The sequence below is a fragment of the Necator americanus genome, chromosome IV, assembly GCF_031761385.1.
Source record: "Necator americanus strain Aroian chromosome IV, whole genome shotgun sequence".
In the NCBI taxonomy this organism is placed as follows: domain Eukaryota; kingdom Metazoa; phylum Nematoda; class Chromadorea; order Rhabditida; family Ancylostomatidae; genus Necator; species Necator americanus.
The window spans coordinates 31,216,129-31,236,517 of NC_087374.1; the positions used below are offsets into that span (position 1 = coordinate 31,216,129).

General features: G+C 40.0%; 1 protein-coding gene across 2 annotated transcripts; it reads right to left on the minus strand.

The window, feature by feature from the left end:
• Positions 1-325: 325 nt before the first annotated feature.
• RB195_003337 (uncharacterized protein) lies at positions 326-20,306 on the minus strand (the record flags this gene model as incomplete). Of its 2 annotated transcripts, XM_064200944.1 has the most annotated exons (30): positions 1,977-2,174; positions 3,456-3,553; positions 3,688-3,786; positions 3,866-4,040; positions 4,148-4,216; positions 4,351-4,474; positions 4,990-5,147; positions 5,205-5,282; positions 5,344-5,426; positions 5,495-5,638; positions 5,706-5,850; positions 5,904-5,975; positions 6,876-7,064; positions 7,244-7,322; positions 7,483-7,593; positions 8,796-8,942; positions 8,996-9,057; positions 9,125-9,249; positions 10,614-10,752; positions 10,805-10,933; positions 11,004-11,095; positions 13,179-13,301; positions 13,368-13,485; positions 13,544-13,655; positions 14,914-15,046; positions 15,102-15,211; positions 15,931-16,061; positions 18,548-18,712; positions 20,022-20,119; positions 20,240-20,306. In XM_064200944.1, the coding sequence occupies 30 exons, from the start codon at positions 20,304-20,306 to the stop codon at positions 1,977-1,979; spliced, it is 3,573 nt and encodes a 1,190-aa protein (XP_064056826.1). The 2 variants fall into 2 exon arrangements, with proteins under 2 accessions (XP_064056825.1, XP_064056826.1); XM_064200945.1 differs by lacking the exons at positions 7,483-7,593; positions 15,931-16,061 and adding an exon at positions 326-574 and having other exon boundaries at positions 2,112-2,174; positions 5,775-5,850; positions 18,516-18,712.
• Between the last annotated feature and the right edge of the window lie 83 nt (positions 20,307-20,389).

A 20,389-nucleotide genomic window follows, 5' to 3' on the forward strand; every position in this document is an offset into this window, starting at 1 on the left:
ATGCACGAGAAATAATCCAATAATCCAGAAAGTAATTAACGTTATATCGATCCTTAGGGGGTTAACCTGTCCAGTTCGCCGCTCATTCTCTCTTGTTTACTGTCGATAGGACGCACATCGATAAGAACAGCGAGTGTACAACGCTGTAGTTTGTGGAAAACATGCCATCCACTGAGCGTTCGAGGTGTTTTCTATCATAAAGATCAACGCTGCGGTCTTTACTCTCTTCTCCATTATTATTGTTTATTTATTTATTATATCTATTATCTAGCTAATTAATAATTTCAATGTTTATTTAATTATATATTACTTATTATTTATTTATTTACACGAGAAACAATGCCAACAAAGATCTTTCAAGAAAATAAAACATGCTTTGTTCACGGATTTGAAGTAATAATAATAATAATAATAATAATAATAATAATAATAATAATAATAATAATAATAATAATAATAATAATAATAATAATAATAATAATAATAATAATAATAATAATAATAATAATAATAATAGTAATAATAATAATAATAATAATAATAATAATAATAATAATAATAATAATTTAAATACCTACAATTGACATTATGTATAAAAGTTGTAAGTTTTTGTTTTCATTGCGGTGCCATCTTGTTGCCGCTTTTCTTTTTTTGGATTGACAAGGAAGTAATCGGTTTCGTGCCAATAGAAATGGGTGACATGCAAAAAAAAGGAAAAGAGAAAGGAAGAAGATGCACTACAAATTCCTTCAAGAAAACCTCTGAAGGTTTGTTGGCAGATTTCCTCATGGGATTTGAGCAACAAGGTGTAGAAGCTGATCTGTGTCGAAATGTTGAGTATTAGTATTCACTTTCCGATGATGTGTAACACAGTCGGTTAGAGGTTCCGCTGTTACTGCACGATCGACGGATCGGATGGTTCGAAATCGCCATGGTGTCAACTAAACCTTTCATCCCACCGGGGTCGACAAATTGGTACCAGACTTGTCTGGGAGCATAAAAACACTGGCTTGACACATCGGCTGGCCACCGCAAGTCATTGTAGAGGCCAGTTACACGTTCGTGAACCTCAAACGATTCTGAATTGAAGTGAACGTTCTGGTGGCGCATCCCAAGCGGATTGATTAACGCCAGATACACTTTATTATTTTCTTTACACTTTCGACTGATCTGTTGTTGTTCTATAGCAGTTTTGGTGTTGTTGTCACATAAAATACAATATATGTAGTGACGGGTTCTTGTGAAGTTTCCTTGAAAACAAGAATAAAGCAGAGAAAACAGAAGATTTAAGATTTAGCTTGATTGTTTAAAAAAAAAACTCGTCTTTTCATTGCAAATCACCACGCCTATCTAGCGCTATCAAGCGATCAAGCCTATCAAGCGCTTGAAGCTATCAAGCCTATCGCCTGTCAAGCGTTGAACTCCTCATTTTATACTAGAATTCCAGAACTCACCACATCGCTCTTTCTAAAGTTATCATCTTCAAGAAGACATCATCTTGAAAGATTATTTTCAAAAATCGCGTTAAAATTGCTGTAAGGGCTAGATGTTAGTTGTTGCTAACAGAAAAATTCAGAATGAGCATTTTTATTTTTTTAAGGGCTTGCATTCAAAGACACATTGAAGCTACAATCGCTTAACAAAGTGCGCACGTTTTCCCCGCGATTTTTTATGTGTTTATGAGTCTTTACATTTATTGGATCGATCTACAAAAGGAAAGAAACGAAGAATTAATAGTATAAAATTATAAGAACTATTATGTTGTAGGAACCTTTCGAGATTTCGCCAAATTCACTGCTCTGCTCCTAAGATTAACAGATGCTGAAACGCCTCACCACTTCCTTGTTTTTCTGATTTACTCCTTCCGTCCTTCAAGTCCCGAAAGAGCATTTTAATCAGCCTTTTTCTGTTGTGTTCAAATACATATATTTATTACAAGTTAGTAAAACAACACAACAACAATCCTTACGAAATTACTACTCTGAGGCTTCAATCGTATTGCTACGTATATAATTTCTATACAATGCCTCGCTCTGCATAATTTTTTCATCACGAGAATCTGTTCGTTGCGGAGGTGAAATCTCAATACGCGCTACATTCGTTTTAATCACTGGATCGGGTGGATTCCATCCTTTCTTGCCAATCAGCCAAAACGTCTCCATTACGCCTTTGCCCTAAAAATCAATAATGAGGCGCTGGTAAACGATGTGTTTCTTAGCATTTTTCGACGTTTCCTATGAATCACCACTGGATCATCACTCCTTGGATCAGCGCAGAGGTTTTTTTTTTAAGAATTCAGCGCTGCAAAGGCAAATACTGAAGCCTACAAATACATTTATTTACATCTGTGGTTGTCACAGAATCCTTCTATTGGAAGAAGAAAAAGATTTTTCCTGCTTTCTTTCTACTGAAAGGAAGAATCGTTTTGTTTGGACGCAGGCGAACTATCCGTACCTCAGCTACCCGTGTCTTGAACTGTTCTCGGCCAAGAATATATAGGAAGCTAGAGAATACATAAGGATTGAACTATAAGTGAATTCAACGGCAATAAATTGTGAATAGCGTGGAAGTGGCGGAGTAGGTAAGAGGTTCCGCTGTGGCTGCACGGTCAATGGTTCGAAATTGCCCCAGAGCCAACCAAGCATATCACCATCTCCGGAATCGATAACCTAGTACCAGACCTATCTGAGAAAATAATACCACTGATTCGATTCATCGGCTAGCCTCCTCAGGCCACTGACTGTATAGGCGAGACATACGTTCGTAAACCTCAAACGATCATGAATTGAAGTGACCGTGTTGGCGCATCCCAAACGGATTGATCAATGCCAGTCATGTCATCCTTTGAAGTATGCGGTGATAGTCGAGAGGCTACAAAGTAGGTCAATCGCTTCCCATGCAAATGTTATTAACACTTTTTTTACAGTCGGCAAAGATGGAATTTCTCGTGCGATGCTCAGTAAGCCATCAGATATACTTGAATTAACCACGAAACAAAATTGGATGTCTGTCCCTTTTAACGATCTGCTAGGAGATACGCGCACTATTTTCTCTACTTTATTGATAAGCCCTGCGTTTTATTCATTCCTTATTCCTCTGACTTTCATCTTCACAATCAATTGTGAAACACGCCGTTCTTATCGGGATACTCAGAGACAGACTTTCCGGCTCAAGCGAAATGCAAGCGAGCCTTCTATCGCTGAAGAGACAACAGAAGGAGCTAAACAGATCCCTCAGCTAAACAGAACTTCTAGAGACTTTGCGTTCATGCTAGTAAATAGTCATTGTAAAATGAGGTTCGAAGCCTACAGTTTATGATCTGTTGGTTTCCTATTAGTGGTCTGGATGCGACCGGAATCTCCGGTGTGAAAGCCCACAAACTTTCGAAATATATTTGGAAACTTCAGTGTTCATTCAATGAGAAACGATCTTATTTTTGTCCGTGATCCACTAACTTTTATTATCACTTCTCCTCTTGATTGAGTTTCATAGTCCTCAGGATATTTACCGTTGAGCAAGTTGCGGGCTTCTTTCGATAGATGAATATGGCCGGCTGGAAATGAAAAACTCTTCGACAAAATCAACGACAGAAAGTTTCCGAAAGCTTTTTTATACGTTAGTCATTATTAATCGCTAATTCTTCTTGTTGAACTTTTCCATAAGCACTGTAAAGTAGCCCTCTTTTACCTTTTCCATTACTTTCCATACGTGAAGCCGTATTAACTGTGTCTCCAAACAAGCAGTAACGTGGCATACTTAATCCTACGACACCTGCCACACACGGACCTGAAAAAATATTACTTCAACAGATTCAACCACTTTGTAACACCGGAGCCGAACGAATGAATAGCCAATTTGAGTTCACCTGTGTTCATTCCTATCCGCAGTTGAACTCGTTCTCGTGGGAGTGGGCTGAATCGAAATTTGTCCGCAAAATCCATAAATGACAACGATAGGTCGGCAATTTCTTTGATATGTGTGTAGCCATTCCTTGTTGGTAGTCCCGACACACATAGGTAACCATCTCCAATTGACTCAACCTTTGAAGAGGACCGAATTAATTTGGAGACTCGTGTATTCAAACGAAAGCTCGGATTATTTCGTACAAAAAAAAACTTGCATAATTTAAATATACGTAAAAGGAAACCTTATAAACGCAGAGTTCTTCAATGATTGAGTCGAAGCCGCCGTAGAGATCGTTTAACAAACTGACAACCTGAAGCAAAATTGGAATGGAAACGATTTTCAGTAATTAATTGGTAATTATTCATCCAGTAACGACCATTATCTGCAATTAATTACCATTATCTGGAATTAATTAGTAACTATTAGTTTAGTAATGATCTTTACTTGGAATGCAGAACACTTAGCAGCCAGCTGCGTGAACTTCACCACATCCGAGAAGAATACTGTAACACAGTCGAAACCCTCAGGCTCAACAGTTTGTCCTAGTTTCAAGCGATCAGCTACTTGCCTATAAAGAATGAAATCATTTTATGATGCATGGGCATCTTGTCGAAATCCGCTGCTTTGCAGGCAATCTCCATACTTCTCGCTAAAGGTTGCGGCACGTGCGAGAGGTGACTCGCAACAATGCTGGTTAAGTTTACTCCAAACAAACGAAGTGAGGAGCTGGCTTAGATCAAAAAGTACACAAGAATCCCTTTCGCGTCGTCCGTACATGCCTCGGACGAACTTGCCGCTCCGCTTTCCTACTTGGGAAGATCAAGAGAACTACAGTAATAACCTGTATTTGACCTGCGAACGTGTAATTATGGAAGATTTGAATTATTTCATAGTAATAGTAGCAGCAAGATCCTTATTCGTAAACATCAACGCTGTTGTGATATCGATTGTCAAATTATCGATTGAGGGGTGCAGAGAGCTAGAGTGCTGACGGCATATCCGTCGGGGTTCCGACACCACCATCGTGCCTGTCAGGACGGCACAATACGCCAAGTTCTCTGTTTTCTTACCCACGGAACTCACCTTGGTAGCATTCTTCCAAGGAGAATGTCAGCTTTCTTCTTCTCTTCCTGGAGTTGTTTTGTTCGTTCCTCAACATCCAACTCAAGTGTGGTGGTATATTCCTCTAGCATATTAAACATATGATCCATCAAGTTCGCCTTTGTGTCAGGCATGGTTGACTACAAGAACTTAAATTAAAGAAAACCATAAATTCAGCCTTATTTGTTCCATTTGACCTTGAGAAGTTTACAAATCATCTCTGCTGCTGGGCGCTCGGATGGATTCTCGGACCAGCAATCCCGGATGAGGTGGAGCTGAATGACCTCGCTCGAGAGAAAAACGTGAGAAGAACGTTGAAAATAGTACGATTTTTACCGTTGCATTGCTTATTTCCGCTTCAGCGCTGAGATCCGGTCGCAATGGAATAGGTCCACCTTTTTTGATCATATAAATTAATTCTGAATTATCGGTGTTGTAAGAAAGCCACAATTAAGAAAGAACTGCTGAAATTTTACATCTTATTTACCATCGACACTCTCTTTGCGCTCGTGGATATTCCACGCTGCTCTTCGTGTAATAACTTCTGAAGAAATAATAGCAAACGAAAACACATCTCCCTCTTTAGAGGTTCTGGAATCCCTGAGGTGCTCGGGAGCAATCCAAAGAAGACCTTAATAACTTCTGTTGAGATGAGGATGTGTGGTGGCACTAATTAGAACACGAGAGGAAGATTCTACGTTTTCTTTTTAGCCGCTCTTCCTCCGCCAGTGATTCGATGCCGTAATCGGATATCTTCACTTGCCAACTATCGTTGACTAGACAACATCCGGAGCGAAGTCGTCCATGAGATCCGATGAAAGAAGCATGCAGGAAGCGCAACCCCTTAATCAGGACGATTTCTCCGCTTCTACCGAAATACTACACAGATCACTTACTTCAGCAATGTCTCGCATAATGCAGAACATGAAAAATGGGTCAAACCACAGCGATCCTTTTGATATAAGGTCCTGAAAGTAATGAAGCGAAATACACATATCGAGACCACAAAATGAGAAAAGAAAAATTTGCTTGCCTGCAATGTTCCTCTCTGACACATTCGCCAAATGGCAACATATTCCGCTCCATCGATAGACAAACCGATGAAACGGTTTAGGTTATCGTTATCCAGTTTCCTCATCTGGTGAAAAAAAGCGTAGCTCTGGTTCCAAAGCACAAATTTTTTATTTATGTGAATGTTTTGATGGATGGCTTCGAAATCAGTGAATACATAGTTGGGACATCAATGGAGTAAATTAGTATGACTCGAATAATTGAAACCATTTGAAAATTTCTGGCAAAAGTGAATTAACAAGATGCAAGCTTCTAGTTTTTTCACAACAAAATTTGATTGAGGCACTGTCGAAAAGAGAAAAGAGGAAGTTTTCTTCCATCGCTCCGCTCTAATCAAAGGTTATTTGTAACTGCTACGATTCTTCAAAGGTTATTCATCCCTTCCCATCGTTTTTTTTTCTAGGTCCTAAGAGCTCAGACTACGATTTTCAATGTGATTCATAGCAAATATGCATCCGCTTAAGCTATCCACAATTTCCCTTGGAGAAATACCAGTGGGAGCGCCACTGAACCATATTATTGTTTCTGTAGGGTTTATCTTATTTTTTCTCTTAGTATCTTTACCCCACATGCCATGGATCTTCTAAAACTAATGCTTAGATTTTGTGGCTCCGACCAACTTAGTTATTTACTTCCAGAGATAATCGTACCGCTGAGTGGTCCCCCACCAAGTACACTTTACCCGTCAGCTGCATGTTATTTTGCGAAACCCTTGACATTTTTGTTTATTTACAGATGACACCATAGAACACTTTACAAACAGATGAAGCCAAATCAGTTGAGAGGCTTCAGCATACCTTTGGAAATCTCACATAATCCTCCTGTGTGATAGCACTTATTGGATGTTTTGTGGTGAGAACTGCATCCTTGTCGATGAAATACACTGTGTAGTTACCGAAATTAGCTTCCGAATTGAATCGTGAATCACCGGTTATGGTTGAGGGTCCTGACTGGAGTGAAGGTTTGCTTAGATGTTGAAGCTCTTTCTGAAAAAAGGTTTTGTTTTCATAAATATATTTGCCTTAGCCGTGGTATTCTAACGAAAGGTGGTTTCAGATACGCATCATTCAAGAAATACTAGGCGACAAAAAATATGAGAGGAAGTTTAGATGGTGAACTCAAGGGACGATATTTACTGCGGGATTGAAAATGTGCAAGATTTCACCTTGCTAGGAGGTTTTCTTAGCTTAATATAGGGCACCTGCCATTGCAGTCGCAGTTGTTCTTGTTCCATTTGACGAATTCTGAAAACTCGTAAGGTATTTTCATTCCAAAACACTTAAACTAATGAGTCACAGAACCACAACATACCTCTACACCTATGAGTCTATTAGGCACCCAACTAATTTCTGTTACACTTTTACAACATTTCGTTTGCGACTACAACTGCTTATTCTCACACACTTAGCAACCACTGACGTATCTTCCATCGGTATCGACGACATGTTGCCAGTGTCCGGACAGTTTGTAGATCCCATCCTTGTAGAAGACCGTGGACTTGTGACCAAAGAATCACTGAAGGTTCGTTTTGAGCTCATTCTCATCAGCGAAATGACGTCCCTCCAGGAGATGAGCCAGAGATCTATTAGTCGGACGGGGCAATGTTCGAACTGTATGAGAGAGGGGGTAGTATGGTCCAGTCCAGACTGCTTCATCTGAGTCAACTTCACGATGTGTGGGCCATGGAAGAAGAAGACTTTCTTCCGCATTCTTCTAAACTTTGGATGCCACCCGCTCCAGCTGTTCGCAGCACCTCGCAGCGTTGATAGTAGAACCAGGGCCCAGAAGGCCCTATTGAGTGACTCCCTTGACATTCCAACACCAACACAACTTTTTGGACTTTGATCGGACTCCCTTTACGAAACAGAGGAAGTGGAGTGTCTCCAGGAGATGAGCTAGAGACTGGAAGTCAGACGGGGGCAATGTACGGACTGTATGGCAGATGGGCTGTATGGCACCACCAGAAGCGGCCATCAGAGAGGAAGCGTTGGTGATAGAGTACGGAGTATTACGATAGATTAATAATCTGTAGTACTGGGCTAACAGGTCAACTCATTAAATTCCTGGAGCGAAATCTCTAAAGTGTAACGGAAATTAGTTGCCAGTCTAATGTTTCATGTACGCATTCGTTTTCCACGCGTTCTCATAGGACTATTCTGTGTGAACTATCCCGTAAGTTGCATAAACAGAAGTTGAGAGGAAACAGACTGACAAGAGAGCAGTTTTTATACTCTTACGCGAGTGAGAGTATAAAAACTTAGCCTATAGGATCGAGAGTGGTCCCTTGCTAGCAATACCCCTCCTTGCATTCCGCGATGGTCCCACCTCAATCCTATTCGCTAGTTACACCGCACCGCTTCGAGCGCTGCCGCTTGCGCAAATGCGCCGAGCTTTATGTCATTTAAATCCGGCTATGGACATAGAGTCTTTCCTGTAACGTCGCTCTATTGCTCGCGACATTGTCGGTCTATTACAGCCTGCCCCATCCCGTCCTAAACTACTGGCACTCTCCTAAAAAAAGAAAGGAAAGGTTTGATTTCACTTGTCTTGCAGCTACGTACCGCACCACTTTTTCGAGTTCCTGGTGGCCAGTTATGTAGCGTGGGCTACTGTATTTACTCCGAACGGAGCGAGAGACATAACAGTTCTTAGCCTATGGGCTCAATAGGTATTGGACGCTATTTTAATCGTAGAATTCCAAAATCCTTATCAATTACCTTATGATATAGACGAAGAAGAGAATAGTGGCTAACAAGAAAAGTGCGAGTATAGCTGCTCCCGTAATCACGTACACTGAGTACTTGTCCCAGAATGCCTCTGGACAATCTGTGCCACTGTAACCACAGACAGGACGAGAAAGTGGACTGAAAGTATTGTTTATGTTCTGTAGGTGAAATAAGAAATTCAGGAGCAATACCGTTTCCCACGTCGCGTTGTCCAAATTGAAGTCGCTTCATCCGTATACCCTTTAGACATAACCTTGAGAAATTATCATTTACTGGAAAAAACGGTTGAAATCACAAGTGGTATAGTTTGCACGACTTACAGGGACTCCATTGGCCAAGGTGAAATTTACAAAGGTGACCTGGTTGTAGTTACTGTCAAGACCATACACGGAGAACAGTGGTACTCTGCTTCCATTCTCGTTGATAGTGACAGCTCCGGTGAGACCTTGAACAGTGCTTATGCAATGTGAGACTAAACGTTGAAATGCGGGGGTTTAAGGGGATAATTTAGAGTTTAATTTCAGGATTTTGCGTCCAAAGTCAACTTGGACCTAGAACTGCAACGATAACACTCAATAATTTAGCAAAATGAATACGGAATATCGGCAGAAGTGTTGTATGAAAACGTAATACAGATTGTATTATGGAAAAAAAAAAACTGATCCATAGTCGGATCAAAACGATTTGTAGCTCAGTGATTTTTCCAATCCCAATCGCCAGCTCCACCGCTACTTGAGCGCAACCGCTTACGCAACTGGATCAAACTTTTAACAGACTATATTTGTGCTTCGCGGCTTCCCAGCACTAGCTACGCGTGCGTCTTTGATTGTGTGGTAGAAATCATGTATGCTTACAGGATTTTAGCAATTTACTTCGATATTTTATCATGCCACGAATGAATTCGTCGGTAGGAAATAACTATAGCGTGGAACAGTTCCACACCCTTTGAAGGCACGAAATTGTTTGCGATGTTGAGATCTTTCCAGAACAAGATAGGATTAGGAGTTTAGGTTATTATGAGTAAGAGCGAGATTACGCTCAATTTCTGCTTGCTGTCCTGAAAAAGTGCGTGAGAAACGACGTCACTGGTCATTTTTCCAAACGAGGCGCAGTTAAACGCACCGCCACCGTAGTCGTGAACGAGCACAGGGTATTCAATGAGGTCTTTTCAGCAGTCTATCCAAAAAAAAACGGTGGATAAGCTGATCCACTAAGAGAAGCGGCGCGTATACAAAGTGGCGTTCTCACGTGCCTCGTAGAAAAAAAAGTACCAGTTAAGCCACTTTCCGCACCGTTTCTGAGGAAGCTTAGGGGGTATTGAGTGGGATTACGCGTATACTCATTATTGACACCAACTAATCCAGCATTTTCCTGGAGTGATCGGAACATTATCAATTTCGTGGTATGCTATCTTTAACCATAGCCTTCTTAAGAAGTAATTTTTGAATAAACGCCTTTTCCGCGAAAGTGGACTAAGTAATTGGCAAGAGATAATCCATCCAGTATTAGGATTTGCAGAAAAAAAAACACAAGAAATTTTAAAAAAGGACTAGAGCCTCTACTAAAAAAGAGTTCATTGTGATGGTCTAGAACGTCTGTTAGGGAACTGTGATCACACTATACTGACGACCTCACAATCAATATCAAAATTTCAACATTTGACAGATGTCTGCGTGGTATCTAACAGCATAAGAAAATTTTCAATATTTACTAGTATTTGTTTGTTTACTTGTGTTGTTGATATGACCTTCGCAAGTCTCTACAGTAAAAAGCCGTAACTTGTCCTTGACTGCTAACAGCAAAGCTCACCAACAAATGATCGTCTCATTGAATGAGAAAGAGTTGAAGCGTTAGATTGTCCTCCTACCGGATCCAGAGTAAGCGAGTCGTTCAAAGATAGGCCGTAAAGGTAGAAAACGTCGTGAAGATAACGAGCCCATGTGGCCATCTAAAATGAGGCACTGATCCTCTCTTCGACCATAATAACGCATGATTCTCACCGGCTTTCCATCATTAGTTAAGCATGCGTTAGTGGAGCAATACAATGGATCCTCTCTAACTCGTGGCACAACATTCTCAGTGAAGTTTTTTAGTGTCTCTCGATCAACGTCATCGCCGTTCACATCCACCTTCGAGATATGTTTATAATCGATTCTAAATGATTCCTCAAAAATCTTGAATATGTCTAGTCGGACATACCACGAGTAATTTCAAAGAGGCCTCTTTGACTATCTGATCGTCAGCATGATTGTTTTCCAGGTCTTCCCAATAAGGAGTCAAACCATTCGCCACTGAAAACACACAACAGTAACAGAAACTTGCATTTCTAAGAAAGCAAAGTGCAAGTTAGAAAAATCTGTCGCACATGCTTCGATCGATTCAGCTCCTCCGCCTGAAAACAATAAGAAGTGGTGAAGAATCTCAATAGGAAAGTGAAAATGAGGTCATTCTTATTGAAGGAGGGAAGAAGTATTGCCGTAATCAAATTTCAATGGTGTAAATCACATCGGCACGTTGGAGAAAAATTAGCACATGCTTTATAGAAGTACAACCCTAGTTTGGAATCACTTTCAAACAAAACACGTCGGAAAGATGCTTACTTTCGGCATTTCCTCGAACTGCTTGTCCTAAAAATAACGAAACTGAAACAAATATTGATATCAAATATTAAAATGAATATGAATAATGTTCCTGTCTTCACGAAAATTTGGGAAAACTACTGAAAGATCGTGAAAGTGCTCGAATCAAAGGTACTCTACTACTACTCGACGACGGATCTAACGAGTGAAGAAAAAAAAAACCGCTTTCACTCAACCGTTGGACAAGAACCGTGAGACTGGGTTCTACAAAAATTACGTATTTCTCGCTGCTGTTAGAGAGAATCGCGAAAAAGACGAAAAAAAGAAGAAAAAACGCGAGAATCGAGAAAGAAGCGAAAATATTCGTTCATCCCGTAAATAATGAGTTCCCTTACTTTCTTTTTTGACTCAAAGGCATCACGCCACGAATCTGAGGTGGTACGGATTTCAGGTGGAGTATTCGTATGCGGGATCGTAGATTAAGGAGAGGAGGGTAATTTCGATCCACTTTTTCCTAATTGTCGTAAAAAACGGCCCGAAAGATACGGCTTCGATCGTTTCGGTGCGCTATTTTCTGCAACGAATTCGTTTGGAGCGCACCAGCCGCGTGCATACGCTGCATCTTCCGGGCCGTTTTTTACGGCAATTAGGAAGAAATGGACGGAATCACCCTTCTCTCCATAAACTGTGATCCCGTATACGAATACTCCACCTGAAATCCGTACCATCTCAGATTCGTGGGGTGATGCTTTTAAAGTAGCAGCTTTTGTCCCGAGCTCCTGTTCACTCGCATTCGTTTTATGGAAAATGTGAAGCATCTTATTCTCAGGACCTAATTTTCTGGAATACTTCAGTATTTTCCTTACGCCTAGTTGTGGACCATAATTCTAAAACGCACACACACACACACACACACACACACACACACACACACACACACACACACACACACACACACACACACACACACACACACACACACACACACACACACACACACACACACACACACACCCACCCACCCACCCACCCACCCACCCACCCACCCACCCACACCCACCCACACCCACCCACACCCACCCACCCACCCACCCACCCACCCACCCACCCACCCACCCACCCACCCACCCACCCACCCACCCACACCACACACACACACACACACACACACACACACACACACACACACACACACACACACACACACACACACACACACACACACACACACACACACACACACACACACACACACACACACACACACACACACACACACACACACACACACACACACACACACACACACACACACACACACACACACACACACACACACACACACACACACACACACACACACACACACACACACACACACACACACACACACACACACACACACACACACACACACACACACACACACACACACACACACACACACACACACACACACACACACACACACACACACACACACACACACACACACACACACACACACACACACCCACCCACACACACACACACACACATAGGTGGACCATAGCTCCAACGTACATTTGCAGCTGACAGTTTGCGTATGTTTATAATCACAAGAATTTTTAAGATCTGCAAATACGACCAGAAGCGACACAGGATCGATAAATTTATGGTTGATTTACGGTTTCGAATGAATTCAGGAAGCTTCTGAATTACATGCAACTCAAACGATCTGTTCCTTAACTATTTCTACTTCTTTAATTTTGTTCATTTTAACTAAATGACATTCGAAAAGTATCTAGCAACGTACCAAATGCAAATCCACGCATTCCTAGGAGCACGTAGACGAACTCATCCGAAACCATGTCCAACCTCAATGCTGTTTTCATAAAAGTTCTTCTATCTTTAGCAGTGTCGAGACACATTACTATTACTGAAATATCGAAATATCTATAATATTTTCAACGACAAGTTCTGGCTTCGAAGTGCAAAGGACTACTTCTCGCTGCTCTTTTTGCACGAAGCATTTGATTTCTGAAATTGTCATCATCTTGTCGATTCCACACCGACTTTTGTACCACTTCCACCATGTAAGTTGATTCATCAGCGAACGCTCCCTGAACACAATGGTTTGTCGTCGTTCTTGAAAAGTTTCTATGGCTACGTTGTGTTTACCATTGCGTCGTCGATGATACTGTCACAATATTGAACTTCGTTTGGGCTGTAGAAAATTGCCACCCGGTTCCAATCATACATTTGGAATAGTTGCAGCACGCTTTTCATCATACTGAAAAAGAATTTACGGTTTTTTTAAGGCATCACTCCACGAATTTGAGGTGGTACGGATTTCAGGTGGGATATTCGTATACGAGACAGTAGATTAGGGGGGTGATTCCGCCCATTTCTCCCTAATTCCCATAAAAAGCGGCCCGGAAGATGCGGTGCACAAGGTTGGCGCGCTCTTATCGAACTCGTGCAGAAAATAGCACGCCGGAATGCTCGAAGCCATATCTTCCGGTCCGTTTTTTGCGGCAATTAGGAAGAAATGGTCGGAATCACTCTCTCCATAATCTACGATTCCGTATACGAATACTCCACCTGAGATCCGTACCACCTCAGATTCGTGGGGTGATGCCTTCAAATCAAATACGCCCTAGATTCCTAGACCTAAGAAGAAATTGTTCATTTTAAATGGAACAAGGAATTAAATTATGCAGAGTGCAAAGTTATCTTCACACATTCTAAACTGTTAGAAATTTTTGAAATTACTGAAATCATTTTGGTGGGAATTTCACACAGCACCTTTATAAATAATGCGAGTAGTTCTATGAAGGTGACCGGAATATCAACAAAATGGATCAGGCTTCATTTGAGTTTTCCCTTAACAACCAAAACAACAAAGCTTCATGGTTCTGAGCCAACAGTTGTTTTGATCACTTGCAGAGGAAAAAAGAAACAACATAAAAATGACAAAAAGTAGAATTGGCTTTGATATTTATTGCACACCTAGAATCCTAATAGGTACACTTCAATCCAAAAAAATCGAGATTTTGCCCCAAAATCTGTTGATATTTATGGGATGGACGCTAGTTTTGTGCGAGTGGTTGTGAATAAAAACGGAAAGAGACAAGAGGCCAGCAAGGTTCACTCTCTACTTTAGCGTTCCCAGCCAGCTGTGATGTTTGTTACTCAGGGAAGAGGTTCTAAGGACCAATAAAATATTGGTAGCATAGATAAAATTCCTAGTAATTAGAATTGGAATAATAGATAGAGTTTTTTAGCAATCGTTTTTTGCATGTATTTTAGGCAGAAATTAACAGCTCTTTTGACAAAATACCATAATTGCAGTGAATAAGTTCGGAAATTCCGATAGATAAAATAAGCCCACAGATTTGGGGAGAATGAACTAGCGGTAATGAACCTGTAAGAATGCTTCGAAGAGAAAACCTACAACTAGTCGTATTTTGACATCCGAGTAAATCCTTAAAAATTGAGATCTTAATCATCACCGTTTCAATCTAATTTCAGCATTATAAGCAAGCTACCTTAGTGAGTCTGGTAGAGCTTTAGTGAGATAGGGGAAGCGTTCCGAATCACTGAATTCAGAGTCAGATAGAAATCCCCATCCAAGCAATGTTTTCTTGTAAAACGTCGACAGATGAGCCATAATTTTAGCCGCTGAAAGTATGTTGCTTATTTTTTGACTTGAAGAAGTTATTTTGAATGGGATGACCTTCTGGACATGGTGGAGCGATCACTACATCCATGTTCCGATTCTTCATAAAATCTACTGCAACACCAGCAGCTTCAGACCCACTGCATTCCGTATAGTTGACGAAGAATCTTCAAAAAAAAAAGGTCCGCATGAAAAAATACAAAAACAATTTTCTTCTATTTGTACAGCTAATTTCTATTAAGTTTAATTTTGATGGAAGTTGATTAAAAAAACATGTTCTTCAACGCAATTGATCTAACACTCGCAAAAGTAAAGAAAGAGCCTAAACTGCGCGGCGCATGTATCAGAAAGGATAAGATTTTTGACTTTCGTTGAATGCTGTAAGAAGGCACAAAGAAATTAGAGATAGAAGATATTTGTTAAGCACACATTTTACAACAAATGTACACGGTGAATGCAGCGCGATATTGCCAGAATTTAAACGAACAGTCCTTTTAAGAATCAGTGACCTCTCCGTCGAATGTGTAGAAAAACGTTTGTGATTAACAAATTAACAAATTAATCACAAAAGCAATGATACTACTGTTAATCATTCAAATTAATTGCGGTTTATGGTTTTATTGAATAGCGCGCATGTTTACGGAGCTAGCGGTAACTGATTTTCAAAACAGAAACCTCTATTTACGTTTACATCGTAAATCCAATCAATGACGTATTTTCGTCTGCATTCGAATATTCGAATGCCGATTTTCTACCTACTGTATTTAATCGCGTAGAAGTTGCAGTGAAATTCGATGTAATTACATCTCAAATCCAATCAAATTGCTTTGTAACGACACGTTTGTTGGTATTTCAATACAAATTGAGACGATTCTGTTCACAGCACCTGAACTGGAATCCATATGTAAGGCCTTCTGCTTCCATACGATCTAATGCAATTCCAATAGCGCCACCACTAAGCGAGTGTGCCATAAATGAAGACAATACCTGTTCCGTTGCTGCTATTCCTACATTGATCTAAATGCGAAGGACTAGTTTAAAGCTCCTATGAAAAAAAATAAGATCTAGATAACATATGTTATTTCTAAAACAGTCTGCACAACAGTATGTGATAAAGAAGACGTTACAACTCGCCGTTTTCTTCTGCTGTGAAAATACTCCCGAAAATAAACAGAAAGCAACGGGAAAAAACATAGCGAATGTGAGGTTGTGGGTGTGAAATGAATGTGCGAATGTGATCTTCACAGTCGTTGGCTTCTCCTTTTTAAATTAACAAGCAGTCAAGAATCCCACATTTTGAAGCCAAACAAAATCAGTACGCTTGGACTTGCCGACAACATTGTTTCTGTCCCTTAACACAATGAAATTTGTGGAAGGTGCTATGTTAGTCTGTGCACAGAGCAGGAATCAAAGGTTGCAGCAAAATTTGCTGAATTCTTTCATAAAACATAGAAATGAAACAAAGTAGATTAGAGGCAAAGGTAAAGAGACACTTTCACTCTGTGTGAACTTTCCTTTTTTCGTTCATAAGTTCTCTGTCACTATCTTTCCTTCATGAATAAGTGGAGTCGTATTTACCAAAAACTACAATTCCTATACCTACCACTGTGAAGACTCAATAACATAATTACAAGAACAGTTAACGACCCTAAGATGCTCGTAATAAGTCTAAAAAATGAAAAGGATTCTCTGTCTTACGAGAATTTCAGAAAAAATTAAATATAGGTGCAAGCATCGCTTGTAACATTTTCCTGTTCTATAAAACACCACGAATACGTGCGTACGTCAAAATTCTCCAGAAGAATCTTGAAGTTACAATAACTTCGTTTTTGACCTGCAGACCATAGTCGTGTGAATATTGGTTTGGTGAGGAAATTAGTTGTTAAACAATTCTATCAATTATCAGACGTAGAGGATCCATCATGCACTGTTTTTTAAAGGCAATGTTGACAGCACTTACTGGATACCATAACCCTCTTTATCGACATCGTTGTGGGACCAGCACTTTCTCCTAGCTACCGTGTGTGAATGTGATTTCGCAATCATGTAGGGGCAAAAGAAGCCTTCGCAATTTACATTTTTGGCTCTGTAGTTGATTCACGTTGGTTTTGTGTTACAAATTTTTTGTATCGCATTATTCATTCTTGAAGTACTTCTGTATTCTTTTGTTTGTTCGACTTTTCGTCTTGGAACAATTTCAGTGCTGATACTTCCAGATTTCTAAAATACTTGGCAGTCTTTATAGTGTTGACTGTAAAACGAGGTCAGTCTTACATAAACAGTAAAGTAGGAGTATATCCTTCATAAATAGTTTCCACCTTGAAAAAATAGCTCTATAACTAACGGTTACGCACAAACTACAGCTATTGCTATCTATGACTTAATCTATTAGTAAATTCCGTAGTCCGACGCCAGTTTCGACGAGCTCCCCAATTTCAGGAGTACTTCAAACTTGAGTAATTGAACTGATGCAACCGATCCATGCAGCCACTTTCTTGTAGGATGCTTTAGTCACACTGCCAGAATGTCAATACAGAACCAACAAATAAACTTACAAGATTTCTAAGAACTGTTGAAGTCTTACTTTTACGGATATTAGAGGGTGCTGATCACGGACATCACGGACCATATGAGCAAAGCCTTTTGACAAATGAAGATTTTTGTCGATTTCATTCCACCTTCATAGTGATTATTATTTGAGGAAAGCAACGAAAAGCTTTGCGAGTGTTTGTGAATACGATAAATAATATTTGGCATTATGGATATTGACATCATGTTGGAGACGCTTTTCGCCAATTGTCGATCTTATTGATTTTTGCAATTCTCTTCGCAAAACCGGCACTCTCCTCACAGAGACACAAGCGGAAACAGTTCCAACAACGGATGCTCAGCAACATAAATATCAGGTTCAATGTTGTTCTTCGTGTATAAACCGCCCAGCTTCTGGTTCGAGGGAGTTTTAATGCTCTCAGAAAGAGAAAGCACGGTTGACAGACATGCGATCATCGTGTTAAGAATGTGTGTTGTAAGGAAATTATGAAATTGTGAATGTTATGCGTGTATAGAAAAATAACCAGAATACACAACCTCATAAGTGCTACATAAATTTTGTCATAGCTGTAATTCTAAGCCGATGAACGTTATCTCCAGTTCGTGTTTGTGAACACTACTTATTAGTTTTTTTTAATTACTTCACGCTTTACTTTTTCTTAATGATAGTTATATAATATGTCAACAATTACTCGGCAGGAAAATTTATTCTCTCATGAACACAAATCGACTTTTCAGATTTTGGAAAATACGTTTTTTTTTGCGTTTTCGTTACTGTCAGCAATGTGGAAGTCACCGAAGAGAATTTCAAGGTGTCATTCCATGTATTTAAATAAGAAGGTATTTATTCTACATTAATAGAATACGACAAGAAGTTATTATAAATTAATAGAATAAAATATCCAGTAACTATAACACTACCGATCTGAGGCTTCGATGGTATTGTTACGTACATAACTTCTATACAATGCTTCACTCTCAATAATTTTTTCATCTGGGAATTCTGCTCGTTGTGGAGAAGAGATGTCAGTCCGCCCTTCATTATTCTTGATAACTAGATCAAGTGGAATCGATTCTTTTCTGCCTATTAGCCAATATGTTTCCATTACGCCTTTGCCCTGAAATCAACAATTAGATGTAAGTTTTTGATGGACTCCGTGACCTTTTTTTGTAATTTCTTCGAAATCACTGTTTCAAGAATCATTCCGGAAGATTTTTTTTTCAAAATCTTTGGATTATGAAACCAAAAATTGATGCTCACGGATATACATATGATCGATCTCATGGAAAACTTTTTCTTTAAGGATGGCGGATTGGGATGGATTTTTGAGGATTTTTGAGGACTTCTGCCGACTCGAATCGTTGCGATAGCGGGGTCACGCTTGCACTTTCTACAGTGTTCCCCATTGCATAAAGACCCGTACCTAGCATTTCTGCTCTAGTTCTTACTTCAATCTTGGTGACTTCGTAATATCGAGTTCGATCTTAAAGTCACTTCGATATCTTCACGACTGATTTAATGTAATGTCCTTAAGAAAGTACCATCTAAACCATGTCGAGTCGCGCACTCCATATTAACCATGTCACCGCTTCAGCAAGGTCCTATTATGATGCACCATTTCAACATATATTATATGTGTTGACGCCATCTTTCGATGTGAAAATTATGCCGTTGTTATGTTTCGTTTGAATTGTAGTACAACTGTTACTACATAAGTCATTGTAGTTATTTAGTATACATAAACCATACGATCCACGAACACGAAGGGCACGTAGGATCCTGGAGCGGTACGTTAGAGAAAGCGTGGTAGCCCCGAAGTTTTCAAAAGAGAGCCCTGCACATGTCGTGTAGTAGCACAAATCAGGCGTTTATCGCGACCGTTCCAGCGTTTTCAAGTTTGTATTCATCACTAGTGCTTAAGAGAGTTCTGCGAAAGTTTTTCCGTACAACATCTACCCTTCAAGAGATCCTCTCACTGACCTAAATTGCTGCCTTTTATGCCGGTCATGTACGCTGTGTTCTTTGTGAATCCTGTGCTCTAACAACTGATATTCAACTGGAACCAGGCAGCAGTATGGTTGTTTTGTCGTGAGCCCCTCGCTACGCACAAATATGGGTCAAGGGTTGGGTCATCTGGCAGCCTATCTTAGCATTACCCCCTGGGGATACGGCACTCGGAACAAAGGTCACTGATGTCCATTGCTCCTTCATGAGAAATACCAGGGCACGACTTTTTTTGATAGGAAGAATATTATCACTTGGAGGAGCTATTCTTTTAGCCGTCTTTCTCTCTTTTGAGTTCTTCACGACCAAAGCATGTACGAGCTGAACATATCATATAGGAGGCTTTTATAATATGTCGAGCGACTCCAACGCTCATTTATTTTTTTAAGAGAAGAACTTATTTTGCTTCATGTACTACCAACTTTTATTATCACTTCTCCTCTTGACAGAGTTGCATAGTCGTCAGGATATTTATTGTTAAGGAGACTGTGTGCTTCCTTCGATAGATGAATATGGGCGGCTGAAAGTGAAAAGTTCTTTAAAAACTCGAAGAAAAAAGGTAACACTACATCAATTAGCCACTGTCGGTCGTTGATACTTCTTGATAAAGTCCAGTATAAGTGCTGTATAATTCTCTTACCTTTCCCATTACTTTCCATGCGTGAAGCTGTATTAACTGTGTCTCCAAACAAGCAGTAACGTGGCATATTTAATCCTACTACACCTGCCACACACGGGCCTAAAAACAGATACTTTCAGTGAACTCAGTCAGTTTATAGGACCGCAAACG